The sequence below is a fragment of the Agelaius phoeniceus genome, chromosome 5 (assembly GCF_051311805.1).
Source record: "Agelaius phoeniceus isolate bAgePho1 chromosome 5, bAgePho1.hap1, whole genome shotgun sequence".
NCBI lineage: Eukaryota > Metazoa > Chordata > Aves > Passeriformes > Icteridae > Agelaius > Agelaius phoeniceus.
The window spans coordinates 60,283,782-60,305,913 of record NC_135269.1 but is presented as its reverse complement, the minus strand read 5'-3'; the positions used below and the strand labels follow the sequence as shown (position 1 = coordinate 60,305,913).

Below are 22,132 nucleotides of genomic sequence, written 5' to 3'. Positions count from 1 at the left end.
TGCAGAGGTTTCCAGGGCAGTCCCAGCAGACTTTTCATTGTGAGAGCCACCTGGAAAGATTTAATACAGTAGAAGGGAGGACAAACAATAACTGTCTTCTTGGACTACAAGAGTAGGAAACAGCAGGGGTCCATAGAAATGCTCTTGAGTAGAAGCTCTCCACCCACCAGAAAAGCTGAGCATTTCCTCTGTGTTCCATGCAGAGCTCAGCAGTCTTTCATTTCAAATGGCTCCTGGCCTCTATCACAGACAGTTTTTCTGCATTATATTGGCTTTCCTGGATCCCAAGCTTAGGAACCCATCTTTTTCCTCAAGCTGCAAGCTCCCTACATACATCCTGCTTTGTGACTGCTCTAGGAGGGTTGGATCCCTGAAAGGTGGGTGCTACAGCATCATGGCTTCACACTATCACCACTTTGTGGATCTAACACTCTGCATCTGCAAAGGAATGGTGGGATAGGTCTACACTGATATCTAATTGTCAAGGATTTTATGACTGATTTTCACAATCAAAATCAAAAAACTCAATCCAAATACCATTTATTTAATATTTCAATACTACTATGACAGCCACAGGAAAGCTGATGAATTTTGTCTCCTTTTGGAGTCAGGAACTCCTGAGGCAATGACACAGGTTCTCAAAAACTGCTGAACTGCTTTGCTGAAACTTTAAAGAAAAAAGTGCAACCTGAGGCAGAAAGTAGTCACAGAGCATTCCAGTGCAAATTATTAGCATTGCAGTTATTTATTATTGACTGCAAATAAGAGTGTGCAAAGCACTCAGCAAATGGCACAGCCCCCAGCCCAGCACTCATGCAGCTGCCTCCCCACTGCACTGGGGCAGGGCTCCTCCAGCACCCCACTGCTCCTTGTGCTTGCTGGCTGTCAGCCACTGCCTTCTGATGACAAAGCATATTTTAGGAATCCTTTTGTTTAAAGCAGTTGGCTTGCTGCAAAGAAATAGGTGAAGTCTATACCTAAGGCAGTCCCACTGAGCTGGATGCAATTTTTCTTTGTGTTCCTTTGAAATCTTCCTCTTTAATAGCAGAATTTCAGACTAATAGCTCTTCCTTTTTCAGCCTTTCCTGCTGGAATAAGGACTTTTCTTGCTCCCCATTCTGTCAGCAATGTGGTGGCTGTGAGGAGGAATGCAGTACATGAGACTGGCAGTGGTCAATCTTTTCAAAAGGACTTTTGGGGGACCTGGTTTGAGCCTACTTTCAGGAAGAGAATGTCCAACAAAACCAATTCCTGTGCTGAGGTGTTTAATGCACCCAATGTCATCAGGTATTTTTCAGAAATGGGGTCCCAGCATTTAGCAGAAGGCAAGGATGAGGCTCAGCTCTTCCACCCTGTGTGACCATCCTCCCACCCAGCTCCACGGTGACCCCAGCCTGCATGTCTGTGTTGAAGGATGGTCCCATTGCCCCAAAGCCAGGGTTTCTTTCTTCATTGTGTGGCTGTGCTGTACTGACTGGTTACCAGCCCAGCTGTGCTGGGGTGACCTTTGCTGCCCTGCACTGTGGAAGCTGTTCCACTTTTTATAAATACCTCAAAGTTCACTGCATGAGGGTACTGCAACTAGGGCTTCCTCCCTCTGAGGCAAGGAGTAGGAGCAGCTGCTTTGAGTTAGACTCTTTTGTCTGCCTCCACTGGCTGTTACAAATAATGATATTTTCCTTCCCCCTCCTGCTCACAGGTTGGGCTATAGTTTCTCTGAATGCTTTATGTTGCAATTTTACCTTTGAAATATGCACCTTTTAGAAGCCACTCTAAATTCTGATTATATCTCTGTTTCTCCTGAGGAGATGAGGGAACACACTCCTGTGTCCAAATTACAGAGTTAGCTACCCAGGTGCAACACACATGCCAAGTTGGATGAATAGTGGGAAGAGGAGCACGCCAGCAGTCCACAGTCATTGCTGTATATTTCACTCCCTGCACTGTTAGTATATTAAGTTGCTGCTTGCAGAGAGCAGGAATGCCCCTGGAAAAAAAAAGCAAGGAGGGAGCAGGAGTAGCTGTGACACAGCTGGCTTCTGGCAGCTCTTTAGACTCAGCACTCATTCCTGTCCATGCAAGCCTGCAATTTGAGGGCAGCTGTAGCTGCTCACCTCAGGGATGAGTTTGGGTGACTGTCTTTGAGTGTTTCTGATGATTGCCTACCACACTTGCTAATGATAAGTGCTCAGTGTGGGGGAATTTACAGGCACGACTTTGCTGCAAGCAGACAAGGAGCTTAGCTGTGATCAGAGAGAGGTGCTCTTCTCCTGATGGCTGGGTCCCTTGGTCCATGCAGCAAGAGGCTGGTATCAAACAGTGCTGGCAGCTCCAGTTTCTGCCAAAGAAAGCAGAAAGAATCTGGTGGTGCTCCAAAATACAAACCACTGGAAGGATGTTCAAAGAACCTGTGCTGGCATGGCACAGGGAGGACACTCACCCTGTGCAGAGGAGCCCTCCATGGGCTGTGCCATCCAGAAGAGAAGGACCACAACAGTAGTGCCAGCTTGAAGGCATCTGTTCTCATGGGCTGAAAACTCCCTTGATGTTAGTTACAGGGGCCCTGGCATTACAGTTACAAATGAGATTTATCCAATATGCACCTTTAAGAGTTTATCTTGATCCTTCTGATGGCTGTGATTTCTGATTTATACTAGTTTGAGATCTGAATCTGACACCTTATCCAGTGTGCTGCATACTGATGGTTAGAAAACCTAATTTGTCCTAGAATAGCCTAGTTTTGTAAGAGGACATTACACTGAGCGCCTTTTCTTGTATAATAATTTTGCCTTAGAAACTGATTACTCATGGTTCCTATCAGATCTGAATTGCAGATATCTGGGGAAGTGTAGCACTGGGATATTTTAGATTGAAATCACTCTGCTATCTGCTCTACTACAGCTCTCTTCCAAAGTAGGCTTTATGTTATAAATTACTTTATAGATTTGTAAAGCATGACATAGAAACATTATACACCCTGTGAGTGCTTTAAAATTAATTTGTTCTTGAGCGTGTCCATGTATGAATGAATTTGACATAAGCTTTTCAATTTTATGCTTCACTACAGAAAGTGCACACAGTACCAACTGTAAATCAACTGCCACACTTACTGAAATAACTACTCAGCTATGAAAAGAGAATCTGCCCAATATTTAAAGAAGATTTAGATACAAAAATAATAATGTGTGCAAGACAGCTGGCATACTACCCTGGGACTTTGGAATCTAAACCAGTGAGATTAGTAAGGTAACATCAGTGTGCAGATCCTTCAGGTTAGGGCTGTCTGACAGACAGACCAGGAACTGAAGGAAGTTAGCTGAGATCACATTATTGTCTTTCCTTGAGCTGAGTGACTCACAAGGATTCACCAGCACCTCTCCTATGTGTGCAGGTAAAGATCACATGCATTGACTGTCACAGAAAGTGGGATTTTCAATGTGCATGATTGATGTTCAGAAGGGGTGAGCAGCATTTAGAAACAGCATTTTTCATTCTTTTATTATTTAAAAAATGCAATTTTGGATCATAACAATTCTTTATGAACTTGTGTCAAATTCAGCAATAGTGGTTCCAGCCCTTACCTGGGAGAAAGGAGCCCCCACAGCCCTGCTCCAGGGCAGCTGCTGCTCATCCAGGACATTCTGGAGAATGTGGCTGAAACCTGTTCTTTCAGTGTGATCTAATTCAATGTAAATGGCTTCACTGGCCTTTGCCAAGCTAAAACCTGGTGGTGCTGTGTCTCAACCATAGGTTGTACCAGACAGGAAACTCACTCAAATATGTGCTCTGCTCTACTTAACTGCTGAGCATTTGTACTGTTGCAATGAAAGGTGAAACAGTCACAGCAGGAGAGCTGGAGAACATCTTATTTCAGGTGACCTCTGGCTTGAGCTAGAGAACATCTCTAGTAAAAGAAGGGCTTTGGCTCAAATCTCTGCGTGTGCAAGAGTGGGTTTTGACCTCAGTGAACGTCTTGTCCTTTGAACACCAGGTCAGGGAAGAATAGCTGCCATACCTTATTCTTCCACTTTGTGATGCCAGGCTTTTTTTCTTCTACTTTTATACCAGGTCCCTCAAATCATGTATTTTGCTGATCTGAAATTAAGTTTTTCAGAATTGCTTTTCAAAAGGCTGACAGAAATCTTTTTTATTTTTTCTGTTTCTGCTACTGACAAAAAAAAAATCAATGATTCTTACAGCTGCCATGCTGAGAACCCTCAGCTCATGCTGCTGTGCTGAGAGTCTAGGGAGACCCACAAAAAAAGCAGAAACCTAAAAGAGAAAGAAACTAAAAGAGACCTCACCCAACTGCCATAGATATAGGTATTGAAATTCCTGTTGACTGTAGTGATTCAGCAAAGAAATCTTTGTCCTGCATACTACAGGGAAGTTTACTATATAAGACATACACCTCAGAAGCAAAACCAAGCCTTTTGATGGGTGAAATAACTTCAGGAACAGACTTCAAAAAATAATGCATTTATGGTAATAATATAAAGGGATGAAAATTGAAGGTGCAATTAAACAGATTAAGCCCAAACTTTGTTGCTTCTCTGAGAAAACAGTAGAAGTAAGCTTCAGTTGAGAAAACAAGTAAGAAGAATGGTTTTTATTTTCAATAGGATGTTAAATGCTGTGTTCTTATAATAACAGGCACAACATGATGCTTTGAATAGCTTAGGGAAGGGAGGTTTCAGCACTCCTGCATTGTGTGACTTACATACAATCATTGACATGTTTTGCAGACAAAAGGGTACTCAAATGAAAGTATTATTAGTAGTAATACCAAGTTCCTACGAAAAACCCCAAAATGCTTTTTATATGGATAAGTATTAATATAACTACAAGTTATTCTCATATAAATCTAATATTTCCACTACTATTAATAGCTGCCTGCATAAAAATTGTTGTTGGGTTTTTAGGTGTTTCTTTTTTCAAAAGTCAATGGGGAAAACTTTTCTCCAAATGTTTTTATTAAAAAATATGACAGAACTACTTTTCAGCTCGGCCCTGCTATTAATTCTCCCCAGGATGCTCTGGGTTCTGGGAGGTACTCAGAGCCTCATTGCCCAGTGCTCTGATGACAGCAATGCACTGCAGAAACCAAGTCAGGGCTCTCTCTCCTTCTCTTGCTCACCCCTTTCCCTGTCAGCATGTGAGAAGGAGAAAAATGTCTTCTCCTGCTCCTTGCAGGCTCCAGCAATGAAGGTGGGTCTGGCTCTGGAGTCCAGGTCTCCATCCAGCAAAGCTTTTAAGCACACACTTAATCCATCCCCATTTAGAAAAGTGCAGCTGCAGCTGCATTTTGCCAAGTGAGACCCAGGAGCACAGGCCAGCCAAGGGGCTTTGGTAAGTGCTTTGGTGAGCAGGGATGGGCAGCTGAGAGGGACCACAAAAAGGCAACAGCCAAAAGGAGCAGAGAGGAGAGCTCCAGTGGTGTTGGAGCAGCAGGGGCAAGGAGAGCTGAGTGCCTTTGTTGACTCTGTTGTCACCTTTTCCAAGTCACTTCACTGTGCCATTAGAGTTAACAGCAATCTCAATCTCTCCTTCTGAGATTTACACAAATCAAGGGCACATTGTTAAAGCCAAATGTTAATAATGACATCTTTGGTGAAATTACCTGGTTTCAGAGGTAATTTCCGTTATCTCTCTAGAACTTGCCAAAAGTTTTTGATTCTGACCTTGGGGACACATCTGTGACCTCACAGACTTCCACTGCAGTCAGGATCCCATTAGGTCAGGCACAAGGAAAGAGACACGAGACAGGGCAAAATGCTCAGACTAATTCTCCAAACATCATGGGCAGATTTAAGAGCAGCCAAGGAAAGTAACTCACAGCCCCTCTGCTTGTGGAAGGCTACACATGCCACATTCATCAATGACCACAGGGAAAAGAGCAGCTTTCAGGCAAGTTACTTTCAGGAATGGGAATAACTGAGTGTCTGGGAAGGAGGGTGAGACTTTGGTTGCTGGGAGTAAAAAATTAACACATTAATAAAAAGCCAGACCAACTGAGGAGCCCCTTTTCAAGAGTCCCTTTGCACTGCCTGGGACCAAAGCCCAGCTCAGCTGAAGAGCAGAGCACAAATCCAGATCTCCATGCTCAGGAGTACTCCCCAACATGCCATGACAGCCTCTTGCCCTTGGTACATGGGCTGTTAATTTACTGGAACGTTTGAAGCACAGGATGAAAACGTCTCTGATGATCTCAAATGGGAAGCCCTTATTCAACAAAATGCTTCACAGGAAATTTTCTTTTTGGAGAAGTACATACCAAAAAAGTGCTAAGGACTGCATTGTTCAAGACAAATCTAAGAGTTGCTGTCATCTAAAATAAGCAGCTAGTGCACTTTGATGTACAGCAGAAACTTTTTGGATGTTACAAAAATAGCCCCTTGTATTAATCTGACAGGTCCAGCCTCCTGGAGGTGCACAAAGCAAAGCTTTCTGATGCCTTGCTGAGTCACTACACCACCAGCTCCTGACAGAAAGCCTTCTTCTAAATGTGCCCTGTAGGCTTGACTAATTGCTGTGATGTATAAAATACAGCATACAGAGGCTGAAAAATTATGTTTAATTATTAGCTACAAAATCTCAGCATCATAAAGATTGTTTCTGTTAGTGATCTGACAAGGCTTCTTATATCTTACTGCAAGATGTCTGTGGCTTTAACTCATCAGGCACTTCAATTTTCCCTCAAAAATAGGAGAATTTCATCTTAAGAAGAAAATTAAACAACTATTTTTATACTAAATATGCTTAACCTAAAGCTTTCTCCCTATTATTTTATAAACACCTTGAGATTGCAGAGGCTCAACTAGCTTAGTAAAGATGAATTTCATGTGATCCTGGGAATACAGCCATTGCATTAGTAATTCTTCTTTTCTATTGTGTTAGGCTTTTTGTAAATAATCTGCATGATTAATGAATGGAGACTAATTAAGAAGAAAGGACATGGTTTACTGTACTATTAAAACCTGTTTATAGCCATAGGCAAGGTGTCATCAATATTTCTAGCTGAAAATTACTACTTGCGATATAAATCAGGCAGAATTTTACTGTAACCATTAAAAAAAGCTAAAAGAATATTTTATCACTGGGTACAAACAGCCATATGCAGATTTAAAACTATGTGACCAATTGCATAACACATCAATTTATAGGATACTTTGGAAGAAAGTATCCTATGCATTGATGTATGCATGATGTATGTATGTATCAAGTATGAACTTGATTATTTCACAGATCTTTCAAAAGACAGAAGAATCTCTTTAAACTACCTCCAGAGCAGGGCCACTCTATACATCTAAATAAGATCAGTCAAGTCCTAATATCAGTTGTTTCACTGCAAATATGCACTTTCTTTATTGTCTTTAACAGATTTCCCCAAATTCACAGTGGTAACAAAACAGTTACCACTGTCCCAAACAGCTGCTTTATATGCCAAAGAGCATGGTGGAGTAAATGCCACTTAGGACCAGTTCTATCAACCTTGTTCGTACAAACAATCACATTGATTTAAATAGAATCAATCAAGTCAGCAGGATTCAGTGAGGCAACATCTACATTAGCAAGAGGAGCAGCACTGCAGGAGGAAACAGCTTGTGCTGGGGGCCCAAAGCCCGTGCCAGCAGAGTGGTGCAGAGATGGTGTTATTCCAGCCAAGCTCCTGCTTGGCCCCACAGTTGCCTATTAGCAGCTGGAACAAACACAATAACTGGGAAATTCACTTCAGAAACATCCTCCTGATCCCAAATGAAACAAGGATGTGGGCACATCCCCAGGTGGCCACAAGCCTGCCAGTATCTCACGTGCCTCATCATGGTTTAGCAAAGAGAAGTCCCTCTGAGTCTTCTCTGTGGTGTTCTGTAGTAAACAAGGAGACCCCCAACCAGGGAATGACTGGAATCTGACTCCATTGATTCAGAATGCTGAACAATTGCTTTATTAAAATTATATTATATTATATTATATTATATTATATTATATTATATTATATTATATTATATTATATTATATTATATTATATTATATTATATTATATGGATATTCTACTATACTACACTAAGATACATACTAAAGAAAATCCCGTGACTGTCTCCAGACAGCCAGGACACAGCTTTGACCCAACCCAATAGGCCAATTAATATAAAAAAACGATCACTGGAGTCCAATTAAGAACTCACTTCAGGTAAACAGTCTTCCTAACACATTCCACATGTGCAAAAACAACAGGAGGAGCAGCAAGTAGGGCTAGGAATTGTTTTCTTCTCTCTGTACTTCTCCAGGAAAAAACCTGTGAGAGAGAATTATCTCTGTCTCTGTTCAGAGAACGTGAATGCCATGGTGTTCCAAGGAAGGGGCTGCACATCCCATGTGCTGAGGTGGCAGCACAGACTGTGTGTCCTGCAGGGCTGGACAGGCAGGGACATCCTTGGGTGATCCCAGGGAAAGCTCAGGTGTCTGGGAGAGCATGAGGTGCATGGGAACCTTCATCAGTTCTTGAATGAAGACTTGGTTTTCCAAAAATACTTCCCAAGTGTATCCAATTGGTGTCATGCTTCTGAATTTTAACGGCTGCCACCTAATCTGCACAGAACAGCCTCAGTTCCACTGAACCAGGATGTGCCAGAGGAGGCAGGGAGCCGAGCATGAGTACATCACTACAAATTCCTGATCATTTGCTCTCACAGTGCAGAAGGACCAAAATAAAATAGGGGAATAGGAAAATGATATCCCTATTACTTGCTTAATAGGATACTTTACCTCATTTTCCCCCAGCATTATAAATGAGACAGCTGCCTTGCTTTGTATCTCAGTACTCATCCAGTGTACCCTTCAGCACCTCTATTTGTTCTATTTTTCATTGCTGCAATAATGGTAGAGATAAGCCAATGGAGGCACTCCAGTACCAGTATGCAAAACCACAGCTTCCAAGACAGACAAATATAATTCTTTTTTCAAAAAAATGTACCTACACACATGCACAGATTTTTTTTTCCTTACTGCCTACTGTGAATCTTCAGAAAAGTCAATATGTTGATTATTTTCAGCAGGGACATGCCAATCACATAATCAATACATTTACATATTTCCAGCTACTGTATGTAATTTCTCTACTGTATTTTGCAGTTCTTCTACATTAGGCCCAGCTAGAAAATACAGCTCTAGTGGTAGTTTGGTTCTATGTGATTTAGTAAAGTCCTTAAATTCTTTTCAAAACAGTTTTCAAGTGATGGTGGAACCATTGGTCTGTGTTCTTAGTTAAGAAATTACTGTTTTGAGATTGTGTCACAAATTCTATCTGTGTTAGTATCTCCTTTCAGGCTCCCCTTGAACAGCAGAAGTTTGGGCCAATTGATTACTCTGCCACTCTCTCAGGAAATAATTGTTTTCTCCATTTTGTTAGGGAATTTTAGCTGTTCAATAGTGTAAAGTGTAGATGTACAAGTACTTTTTTTCTTGATACAAATCCTTCAGCTTTCAGGTGACTTAGTATCTGCCCTCATCAGACATGAAAGGTTTATGCCCTGTGCAAAGTGCTGTAAATTCACAATAAATTACAGGAGTAATTACAGGAGGTGTAATTACTGAAGATACTTTGAGATCCAAGTACTGTTAGGTTCCCCTGGGCTTTCTCATGGGCACAAGATCTCACCAGAGCAGGCCTCTGTGGATGCATAACTAAAAGCACAGTGCATGGCTAACCTTAAAATATAAGCCAATAGGAAAGTTTGTGCATATAAAAGGATTTGGCAGGCTGGGTCTTTCAAATGGTACCTATGATTTCGGAAGTATAATCAAAACTGAGGAGCAATGTATCAACAAAATCTTGATGTATCATTTTTATTACTGTAATTTCTCACCTAGAATAAAGACTTCTACAGATCTTTCCATATTGAGATGAGAACTGATACAGTTTTATCTTTGGTCTAATTCTTTGTAATGATTTGTAGGTGTTTGTTTTTTAATTTTGCATCTTTATTCAAATATTTTTGAAGCAGACAGGTTAACACAGTGTTTAAAATTGCTCACCAATCAAAAGGTATTACTGAGTGTTTTGATTTTGACATGACAACAGAAAAATTAATCTTACTGACACCAAAGTTATTTACTTGTTTATGTGTTTATTTATGTTCTGTCACTATTTCTTCCTCTGTTAACCCAGTTTTTTTCATCTGCCTCCTTAGTAATCCATTGAATCACTTACCTGGCTTTCAGAAAATTCCCTGTCTGGATAAGTTGAGGTAGAAGCCTGAACCATTTACACTCTCCACACTACATCCAATAAAGAGATTGTTTACAAATTATACTGTGATGTACAAGATCTCACTTGATTATACCTTAACTATTCTGTTTTTCCCTCCCTACCTCACAGATGATGGAAATGCTTAAAGCAAGTTCAGGTAGTATGACCCAGACTAACGTAAGTGTGAGCATGGCACCCAGGGACGAGCTGTGAAATGTCTGCGTGCTTCTGCCAAACGCGTTGCATGGCTTTCTGCTCTTGTCTCGTGTTTCTGATGTAGGCAGCATGTTCAGCAACATGTAAGCGTTTCATTTGATATTTATATTCCAGCTCAGCTTTGGTTTTGTGTAGTCTTAACATTCTGCCTTTTTTGGTAGCTTGTGGCAGCTGCTAGTGGCAAATCTGCAAGCTGTGTATGTCATTCCTAAGGGACCTTCAGAGGTACCTGCTAGGATCAGGACCCCCCTGGATATGGCTGCTGAGAAACCTGTGGTAGAGGTGTGGAAGTGTGCAGTTCAAATGGGTCAGGAGCAGAACCAGCCCTCCTGTGCCTTCCCTGGGAGTCCAGCCTGCTCCTGATGCAGCTGGCTCCAAGGACAGCTCTGCTTCTGCCAGTGCTTTGTGACTCTTCTGTTGTCAAACTCTTGCTTCATGTGGCAGATGACACATCTGAATTACGAATGTTGTTTGCACAGTCTCTGTTTAAAGAAGGCTGCTATGAGCAAATACAATGTTTTCTTGTGTTTATACAGTCCTTTTAATCTTAGTGTATGTAAAGTTTATGAAGGTTAGACTAATCACAGCAGCTTGAAGCATACTTACCCACATGGGTCTTGGGGTGCTGCCTGGTATGGAGAGCAGAACTCAGTTATTCCCTTCCTGGGTTTCTTTTCTCATAGGATTTTCATTCATATTTTAAGTGTGCTGGTGGGGGTTTTTTGTTATGAGGCTCGTCAAATATTGACCAGGTTGCCCAGCAAGGTGGTATCATCTCCATCCTTGGAGACCCTCAGAACTTGACTGGACATGACCCTGAGCAACCTGCTCTGTTTGGATCTTCTTTGAGAAGGGAATTGGAATACATGAAGTGCCTTTCTACTTAAAGTTGTCCAGGATTCTACAGTTTCATGACTGTACAGATGGGGAGTAGAGTGAAGCCACCAAAATAGCTTTAAAGCCATCATTCAAAACCAGACCACCAGAGATCAGTGTTCTGGTTACTGGTCCACTTTTCTGGATAATAAAATGGAGTTTGTTAAATGCTGGTTGTTACTCTCAGTATACCCAGTTCAACTGAGCTTACACAGATAGATATTTGTTGTTTTCTTATTATGCAACAAAAAATACGTGTTGAATAGCACGTGTTGTGTGAGATCGAGATGCCTTATCAGAAACACCTCTGCTTTTGAATTACTGGAGCTATGCCAGCTGACACTGCCAGCTGTCTACATGATGTTTTTATAGCTCTTCTCAAGTTTCCTGTGTAAGATCCCTACCTCTGTTCCTAAGACATTAATGATTAGACTTTCAGAGCTGAGAAAATCCACCTACTGAGCAAGGTCACCTTCGCTGTTCTCAGTAACAAAGGAAAATGCCAGGCTAACAAGGCTCAGGAAGTCCTAATTAACGTCAATGGCAAATTCAAAGCCAGAGAAAAATAGGGCTGGCAAAACAATTCTCTCTAGAGCTAAGATTTTGCTTTTTTTTAGCCATTGTAAAAGAAGCCTGGAAGCTGTATTTTCAAATATGGTTAGTGCTGGGGATGGGTTGCAGAAAAGAAAGGGAATCAATAAGGGGTTTGTGATTCCTGCCTCCTTCTCCTCACTGAGTTCCTGCCAGCAGTCAGAGCTCTGAGCCTCAGCTGACGCCCTGAGGCAGGAGTGCTGTACATCTCTGTTCCCACCTGCCAAAAATTCACCATGCTCCTTCTTCAGTTTGGCTCCCAAAAAGATGTGTCTCCTCAGGGATGCTGGAGCCATGACATACACAGAGCTGGGCCCAAAACCTCCCACTTCCTCCCCTTGCTACCAGAAGACCCAACTTCCCTCATCCTACACAGCAAAAAAAAACAATGGCCAATATCTACCCACAGTTTTTGGTGAATGGGTGTCCACAGGCTGTATTTTATAGAAGACAACTCACAGATCTGTCTCTAGCACCACTAAAGGATCCTGAATTTGTCTTTGAGTCTTGTGAAATAGTCCATCTTCCCAAAGTATCCTATTAAGTATTCTTGCTCCTATTTTCTTCTCTTAAATTAGTCTCAGTTCAAAATTCAGATTCCCTGAATTGGGCTAATCCTCTTGATTGCCACCTCCCTCCTCTCATGCTCTGACCCTCATTGCAGGCTTGGTGGAACCAGCTGTCTCTCAGACACCTTATCTGGCAGAGAGCTGCTAAGTCCTGCAACATTTCAGCCTATTCATTTGTATAACCTGGGTTTTTCATGCTGATGTCCTTACTCAGGCATCTCTTTTTTCTGTGTAAGCTCAGTTCTGCTAGAAGAAGCTTGGTTTCCCCACTGATTTCCTTCTATGCCAAGGATGTCCCCAACTCAGTTCTCTTATAAATGTGAGGGAGCAGTCGATAAGTGAGAGTGGTTTTGGTTTTCAGTGCCTGTATGTGGGTAATAGCACCTGCAACCATGTTTTAAATTCCAGAAAGAAATATTCAAATCAAATATAATGAACAAAATCCCAACAGTCTTTTCAGCAGTGGGGAGAACAAACAGAGGAAACAATTTCCTAAGGGTGCTGTGACTTTCCAGTGTTGGAAAACCCTAGGGATATATTATTCAACACCATCAGAAGTGACATTGATGCAATTAGCCTACCTTGGAACAAGAATTGGTCCACATGACCTCCTGAGATTCCCTCCTGCATGTTTTTGTATGATGCTGTTATTTTAATGACGATAAAAGCCTCAGAAAAAAAATGCAATCCTGGTTCTAAATTGTGTACACATATGAGCAGCTGACAGCAGGACACAAATTCAGTGGTAAGAGTGGACAGACCTGAAGAACCACTGCAGATGGTGGAATTTCATCATCTCCCTCTTGTGCACACACACACCCACACGAGGCTGTAAGTCCACTGCACTCTGCTTCTGCCCCTTAGGGTGACAACAGGCCAGTGTTACACACCCAGCCAAGCCCAGCAGCACCCACAGGGACAGGCACTGGGGCCCACTGGCTCTTGCTCCCATGTGTTCCTCTGCAGGCCCTCTTGTGTCAGCTGCCTTCCTCCTTGAGCCTCAGAGCCTCCAACCTTCACCAAACCCTGCAACACAGGGTTTACCTTCACCAGTTACAGCACTCTGAGCAAATGACAGTAGTTTTTCTAAAGACCTTCAGTGCAGTTTTATTCCCCACATGAAGGTTAAATCCTCAGAAAATTACTCACAGAATGCCACCATTGATCCAAATGGTCTCCTACCATTTCGTTCACCCTTCAGCCACATATGTTTTTGACCATGCCAGATTAGGAGACTGGTTCCTTGCCCTGGTGGCTTCTCTCTGAAGTCTCAGCTACCATGACACCCTCAGTGCTTCCCAGGCAAGCACAGAGCTCCTCACACTGATGCTGGGTGGCCTCAAATATGTCCACACTGCTCCTGCTTGCTGCTTCATCTGCCCCACAAGAGCATTAAGCAAAAGTCAATGCTCTCTGAAAGGGTCACTGCCTGGCTCACTTGCCAACTGTTGAGTTGCCTCTGTAACCCTGTACCACAGAGCTAGGCATGCCTTCATCAGGACATTTCTCCTCTTATGTCCTCATCCCTGGCTGTCCTTTGCTGCTAGATACTTACGGTATCTCTGCAGGGTCTTCTGTCCTGACATTTCCATTTGACCCATCCCTCATTCAAGCTGCAGTTGCAGTGCCCCTTCTGGGGCTCTGGGAGCCATCCATAACAAAAAGGGTAACACACCACTTCTTCCTCTGCCCCCACCTGCTGTGCTCAGCCATGTGCTGATCCTCCCCAGCACTGCCAACTTTGAACTCAGAGTCACATTATTCAGGGAGCAAACAGGTGTGTCTGTGTTTATCACTGGAATTGTGTGTAGGCACAGCTTTCCCTTCCCTGAGGCTGATGCTGCTCACAGCCCCAAAGAATGGTGCTTTTTAACTTCAAGCAGAAGCTCATTCACTCGTTCACTGCTGAAAGTGTGGCTATAACTCAAGCAAGGAGTGCACTCCTGGGCAGAATCCCCAGCCCATCCAGCATATTAATATGGCTACAAGGGGTGTGGAGGAGCTTTATGCATGTGGGGAATTGAGACTGAGCCCAGCAAAGCACATTGTTTCCTGGAAGTGCATAAGGAGCCCTAGCAAATTCAGCAGGATGATCCATGGACTGAGAGGTGAGCTCTTATCTAAGTGCTTTTCTGGCTGAGGGCCACAGACCAACTTGCTCCTGAGAGCCCATGGGACAGCTGGGAAAGCAAAATCTGCCCACTGGAATACCAATGCTTCTCAAAGACTATCCTGATGTGTGAAAATTGCAAGGTCTTTATCAAAGACATCAAAAAGCTCAGCAGACCTCAAGCTTCCTTCCTTCAACAGAGCAGTTTTAATCCTTCATTAGGGCTGGCCAGCCTTTCTGTATCATGTGTCCCCAGAATGCCAACATTTCCCTATGTCCAGCAGCCACCAGACAGACCATGAAGATCTGAAGAAGGACAAAGACTTTGGGGCTGTTCACAGACAAGAGCAGAGTCTCTCCCCACAGATGCCATGGAGGACAGCTTGGCTGGGCTTATGCTACCCCAAATCCTGCCCTACCACACTCCAGGGACTCCAGTGTCAGTGCCATGGGGACCACGGTGCTTGGAAACCATAGGTGAACTACTCATCCAGCATAGGCAAAGGATCTGAAATTATCCAGAGTTAAGGGTTGGATTGCCTGTATACTGTAGGCTTCCTTCAAAATGGCAGATGTGACATCCCCTCTCTGCATCCAGACCACACAAATACAACAGGCAGGAACCCAGACAGACCAGGAGCATCTCACAACCTGGCAATACATTAAACTGGGAAGTTATTACACATGAGCTGAGCTAGAGCAGGCTGATGCTCCTGCACACACTGCCTTACCTGTCTTCCTGATGCACAGCTACTTTGGATTTTCCAGTCATTCAACATAATCATCTGTAAGAACATTTTCTTATCTCTTAAGATTCAGTCCTCTTTTGTAGTTCTATTGACAATCATGCTATGAACATGAGACTTCAAGCACTCATCTACTCAATCACAGCATTTTCAGCAGTAAATGATCCTCTGAAATTCAGACTAGAGACAAAAAAGACTCTACTGGTGCTCATGGAATCAGTTTTTCTCATTACAGATTTCTGTTTCATATCAAAATGTGCACTGAAAAATATACCTCTCACTCTAGGAACCCATCTTTAACAGACTTGAAGTGGTATAAAGGGTAATTAATAGGTTAGACCCATCTCTAACCTCTGTGACACAATTACAAACATTGCAAAAGACAAGAATATTCCCCTGTTGACAAATCTATCTGTCATTAATTTTGGTCCTTGCTAGAGAGGCAAGTGGAGTTAAAGGCCAGGAGAGCATATACCTTTGCAACTCCTTTTGTCAGCTAGAAAAAAAAAAAAAAGAAAAAAAAAGGAGGTTTTTTCATTTTGGAACTGGTTTGGGATACCCAAAGCACCACTATCTGGATGTTGAGGAAATGGAGAAAAAAACAATTTCACTGAAATGAAGACATAGAGCTGTCTTCAGTCTATTATATATTAAGGGGAGGGCAGTCATTCTCCAGAATGCCTGAAGCCAGCTCTGAAGGCAGAGCTCATATATTCTCAGAGGTGTTGAACTCAGATCCACTTTGAGGGGGAAGAAAATATTGCCTCTATCCAGTTCATGCCAGAGGAGATCTCAAGAAGTAAATCAAAGGACACTAGGGACAAATCTTTGATAAAAGCATATCAAAACTTTGTTTAATTTGTTTGCCCTGCTGTTGTAAAGCAGACTCACCAGAGACAATATGATCTACAAATGGAATATGTTACTAAATCAGGATACAACTTACTGGAAGGATGAGTAATGATTTCATCTAAGTCATTACATCTTCCTATCAATAGCATATCTCTGCAGGGAACATGCTCACCTCCAGCTGAATATCATATAATCCCTGTAGGAGAGACTTCAGGTGCCTGACTCAAGGCCATGACACACCAAACCATTCAAAAAAACAGGGGGGCAGGTGGCCCCTTGTTGAGATCAGATGTGCATAGATATGTACACTTTGTGGTATGTTCAATATCCAGCACATATCCCCTTCAGTTTGTAAAACTTGCTTCTGCCCAGGTATGTGGGAAAGGGCCACTTGTTAGGACAGCAGAGAGAAGGGGTGATTGTCCTGGAAACAGGCATGATCATAGACACTGTCACCTCTGAGTGTGACACCCACCCATGGGATCACTGTGCCTTTCAGACTGGACCAAGTGAGCAGGTGGTTCTGCACATGTACACCTCCATCCTTGCAGAGCAAACATCTAAAATCCTCAAATGCTGCCCAGGCAGCTTCTCTGAACAGAGCAGGATTAATGGGTTAATGCTTGAACTCAATGGTCTTAGAAGTCTTTTCCAACCTTAATGATTCTGTGATTCTAAGAGTACATCTGTATGGGGGCTGCTCTGGGTGAAATACCAGAATCACAGAATGGGTGATGCTGGGAGGGACCACAGTGGGATACCTGGTCCAACCTCCCTGCCCAAACTCTTGCTACAAGTGGGCCCCTTATCTTACTTCACATGCCTCCCCTGTTTGACTGTATTGGTGAACCTATTAGCTTCTGTATCCAGGCAGCACACACCCCCAGTGCTATTTTCAACATTATCACCATCCTCTCTCTTCTCTCCAGACTGATGCTGTCATTTAATCCCACTGACATTCCCTCAAGAGCATCCTACAAAATTATCTATTACTATTTGTTCCCACAGTAGAGCCATGATAACTTCATCCTCAGTTTTCACAACCTTCTCTGTTCTGGCCCTCTTAATGCTCACCTTGTCTATCCTCAAAATGTCACAACTAAAATCAATTCCTAGCTTCAATTCTTTAGCAAACCACACTAAATCCTCTCACTGTTTCATCTTCATCCTTTTTGTCAGATTTGTGGTCCAACCTCTCGAAGTTTTCCATAAAACTACTTCTACAGCTTCTCCTGCTTTTCTCCTCCTTTCTCCTGGGATGCTCGTTTCCTTTTCCTCTTTGTGTTCTGCCAGGCCTCCTGCAGCACAAAACCTCCTCCCTGAGTGCCACCACAGGGAAGGTCAAATCATACCAGTTTCCAAGTTTTCCATAGGTTTTCTCAGAAAATCAGTCTTGTCTGTGTTATTTTTAAATCATCCCTTGATATCCCACCCGCAGCTCCTGCCTCTGGCATTGAGGGGTTGCCTCCATGGGCCATGAGCAGTGACTCTCTCACTCTCTACTCCTCTGCACAAGTACGGGCAGCTGGAGGAGGAATCCACGCCCTGCCCCTGCCCAAGTTAGCCTTGCTTGAACTCAGCTCCAAGTAAACCAGAGTCAGCCTTTGTCTGCCATTCATTTTTGTAGCACAGGATCTACAGCCCATCCTGAGTTAAAACCATCCTTTCTGGGGAGGAGATGCAGCTGCTGCATGTTTCCTGCCTCCATTCTGTGGAGGAGTATTTTATGAATATGAAGAGTATTTTAAATGCCTGTGAAAGACCTGGCATTACATTAAAGTTACATTGAGGAAAATTCCCTTTGGAAAGGAAACTATGATTGAGATTTGGGTAGGGAAAGTGTCTGGCTATGTCTACACCCAGATTTTTTTTTTTCTTCCCCAGTGGAAAAATAAAGGAATGTGACCTGAGGACCACAAGATACTGTCAGAGTAGAGTCTCTTGAGCAGAGGGCACACTACCCAGCATCCAGAGGACATTCAGTCACCTCTATCTTGTGTGTGGTGCTCAGGCTGAGAATGAAACTTAAAAATATTTACCATATCCAAGCAGCTATTTCAGCTCTCTGACTTACAGAAAATTATTTGCCTGACAGAAGCCGCCTCTGAAGCAGTTTGTAATTAATACATCCATTTTCATATTCCTTAAAGACAACATTCATAACAGATTAGAAAGATCAGAGATGCCACAAGGATTTCTAAATAACATGAATTAGTTGTGATTAAGTGTATCACTGTAGAGTAACAAATAGACTTGTCAATTGCATATCAAAGTTAATAAACAAAAAAAGGGGTACTGATGATTCAACAAAGCGTGTACAAGAGTAATTCATTCTGTAAACCAGAGTACTGGTAGGTAGCTGGCAATTTTTGGGTGCCCTTCATTAGACTTAAAAGTTTAAGTTTTTAGAGCCTGGATATCCATGTGGGTTTTCTGTTGGGTTTTTATTGTTGTTGTTGTTTTGGATTTTTTGTTTTTGTTGGTGTTTTTTTCTTGTTATCTTTTGGTTTGCTGTTTTGTTTTGTTTTGCTTTGTTTTGTTTGGGTTTCCTTTTGTTTGTGCTTTAAGATGAAGATGCTGCAAAACTTGCATCCAAACTTAGAGGGTTTCAAAGGGCTAAATCCATTTTGCCAAAGTCACACATAATGGACATAATATCCTGCAGCTAAGATTGTCAAGTCAGTTGTAATAGGTTTTCAAAAATGTTGCAATACATGCACAAGTAATAACTTAACTGAATTCCTTGTAAATTCTATGACTAATTAATTATAACTTGTATAAAATAATTTGATGCTCTGTTCACATGCTTAGAATTTAATTAATTTGTAGGTTATATGCCCCTAATAATAAATGTTTCTCCATGATCTTGGTCCAGAGCCTTGTAACAGTGCACAGTTTTTCACCAGCTTTAAAGGCAGCTCTGTCACTGGCAATGGTAAAGTTTACTGAGCCCTACAAAAACTGTCTGCTTCACATAACCTTTGATGAGCATGTTGTACAAACAGCAACAGGCAGTATTTACAGGCTGCCCATGTGAGGGAAAGCACAGGTAATGCTCAGACTGCTTTGTAAAACCTACAAACCAGAGAGCAACTCAGCACTGCTGGCCTGGGGATTCACATGGGTGCACTAAATAGCCAATGTCACTTCTCAGGTAGAAAATTAAAAACAAAATTCATGCTAATTGGCTGAAAATAGTTCATCCTAGTGATGTGCTGGGCCCTACAGTGTCCTCTTCCTACCTGGTGGTTTAGGAGCTGTTTCTCTAATTAGATAATCCAAATATTTAATCCAGCCTTTTTCAGGAACAGTGAACTCAATCAGCAAAATATGTTTTTAACCATTTCTGATAGAAACATACTGAAAAAAATTAGTATTTTGCTCTGAAGAATAAAAAAATAGGGAACATATATTCCTTTGTTAGGATTTGATAAATTGTGTGCCATCATATAATAATACAGTTATGTTTCCTGCTAATCCAATTAGGTAACTTGGCCATTTACTCAGCTTGTCAATGATCCTCATTCCTATTTTTCCTCATCATCCATGATGCACCAGAAGGTGCAGCAAACCATTTCCACAATTCTCAAAACATCTCCCTCTCTGCTTTAGAACAGGGCACACACAAGGTCACAGCAAACAATGCTGGTGAGATTGCAGGAACAGCCTTTTTTCCCTTCTAAACCTAAAACCACACACACACCACTTGAAAAATTAATGACTGACTGGGTGATTGTTGTCTCCTGGGGAGTTTGAAGGGAGGTCAGTGCTTGCTCACCCTCAGGAGAGGAGGATGGTTCAATGGATGACACAGCGCCTCGGGCTGCAGCTTCAGGACACCAGGCAGCCACATCCTGGGTGACCCGCACTTCACTTGCCTCCAGCTCCCTGTCTGGGATTTTATGTGCTAAAAAGGTTCACAAAGCAAATGGATATTCATGGCAGAAAGACTTTCAGGATCCTTACATGCAATGATGTCTGTTGGGCTCCCAAATTCCCCCCTCCAGATTGTTGCAGGGTACATAATTTTGAGGAAACATCCCTATGGCTTTCCCTGCCCTGCCCTACATACCCACTGCTGGCCACTGCCAGAAAAAGGGTATGGACTGAGGAGACTTCTGGTCTGACCTTACATATGGAAGGTGAGAACTTTGTTTTCATACCTGCCTGTTTTGGGAATGCCTGTCTCCAGGCTCCTCTGGCCACCCTGGAGCTGCTCCTTCACATGCCCCCACACTCCCCTCAGCCCTGTACTTACTACAGCATTTATTCCATCACAGTTCTGCCTCATGATGCTGCCCACCACAGAGCAGGAGCTCCCAGGAGTGTTGGCTCAGCACAACATGCTTAGTTCACAAGCCAAGCTGAAGTCCTTCTTGCTCCCAACACTGTGTCACTTCTTTCTTGTGCAGTAGAGATCTCTGTTTTACTGACCTGCACAACACAGAATTATTGGCTGGAGTTACAAAATATATGAGCTGATACAACAACCAGTTTCTACCAAGGCTGCAGGGAAAAAAAAGGCTGTAACTTGCTGTAAGAGCCACAAGCTCCATCAGAAAACAGAAGGTTCCACATAAGGGAAGCACGACACGTAACTTAATAAAGCAACCCCAGCCCGCCAGGGAACCAGCAGAATTTACAGACATTGTGCTGGGAACAGAAATCCAGCCCTCACAGTCAGCACAGAACTATTAGCAAACACACAGAGCAGTTCATATTTTGAGGTTGTTCTAGCTTTATTTGTGTACCTTGATAGGTGACATTTCCAAGACACTACGAGACTCTGCAGAGCTGGGCTGATTATTAATAGTGAACATGCAGCTGAGCTGACATGACAGAGAAATAAAGAAGTGAAGTTCACATAATCATTTATGCAGGGAAGGTTATTCCCCAAAGTTTTTTAGCAGCCTTCCAGTCCCCTTCAACCAGAGACAAATGCCCTGTGCTAACACTACATAAAGAGATCTGTAAACCTACCTCTGACTTGACTAAGGATGCTTTTTCCCAAGTCTATTTTCTCATTTGTTTCTGTTATTGCAGCTAAATGTGGGTGGGAGTTTTCTCCTGGGTGATGTTCCCAGCAGGTATTAACCTCCTGTGGGGCTTTGTTCTTCAGTGGCTCACTGGCTCTCAGCCACAGGGAAACCCAAATGGTCTCCTGATGGCACTCCAAAATCCTGCAGGGCAATCATCACTGTTCCTTCTCCCTGTGAATGGCTGTGGGCAAGAAGATTGCCAGAGCCAGGCCTGCAAGGGGATAGATGAAGACATTTGAAACACTGAAGTAGGAACTGGACCTCAGGTTTCATTAAAACCACAGCTGGAGCTGCTGGTGACTCAGGTGGATGTGCTGACTGTAAAGGGAGCTGAGAGGGTTCTGGAATGGCACCTGAATAGGTGACCAGGTGTTCCTGAGAGCCCTGCAGACAGCTCAAGGGAGGGAAAGCCCTGATGGCCACATGTGGAAACAACCTGTGTAAGGCTTGGAGCCTTATTGCAAAAGCTACTGAGGCCAAACCCTCCTCCCCAGCACTGTGCTTGCCCTCACCAGCAGAAGCACATGGAAAGCCCAGCAATTCTTAAAGCTGCTGTAATCCAGAATGAGACAAATGGAGGGAAAAAATGTACTAAACTGTTGTTTCAGCAGCTGATTGTTTTTGGTTTCTTAGCAACTGTGGGAAAAGAAGCTGCCTGAGCTCTGAGCTGTCTGGTCAAATCCAGCAGGCATCCCTCTGTGGAGGACAGCCCTCCTCCTCTCTGCTCATCTGCAGAGGGAAACCACAGCTGGTGGAAGCCTTCCCTAAACAGGGAGACAGCAAACAAATTCACCAAAATAGATGAAAAGGCTTGTCCCCTTGTCCTTCTCTCCACTGAGGAACAAGGGAATGAGCTGGCCAGCAGAGTCCTCAGGGTGGTTGTT

The 22,132-nt window shown here is 42.9% G+C and overlaps 1 protein-coding gene across 3 annotated transcripts in view; it reads left to right on the top strand.

The window, feature by feature from the left end:
• Positions 1 to 22,132, top strand: part of LHFPL3 (LHFPL tetraspan subfamily member 3) — a 234,694-nt gene that overhangs the window by 187,827 nt on the left and 24,735 nt on the right. Inside the window, exon 3 of one of the 3 annotated variants that reach the window (XM_054632433.2) lies at positions 10,379 to 10,406. The exons of 1 other annotated variant lie outside the window; for it this stretch is intronic. In XM_054632433.2, coding sequence (XP_054488408.1) covers positions 10,379 to 10,395 — 17 coding nt within the window. In that variant the 3' untranslated portion in view covers positions 10,396 to 10,406. Of the gene's footprint in view, positions 1 to 10,378; positions 10,427 to 22,132 lie in introns of all 3 variants that reach the window. One more of the 3 variants, XM_054632432.2, reaches the window with a different exon arrangement.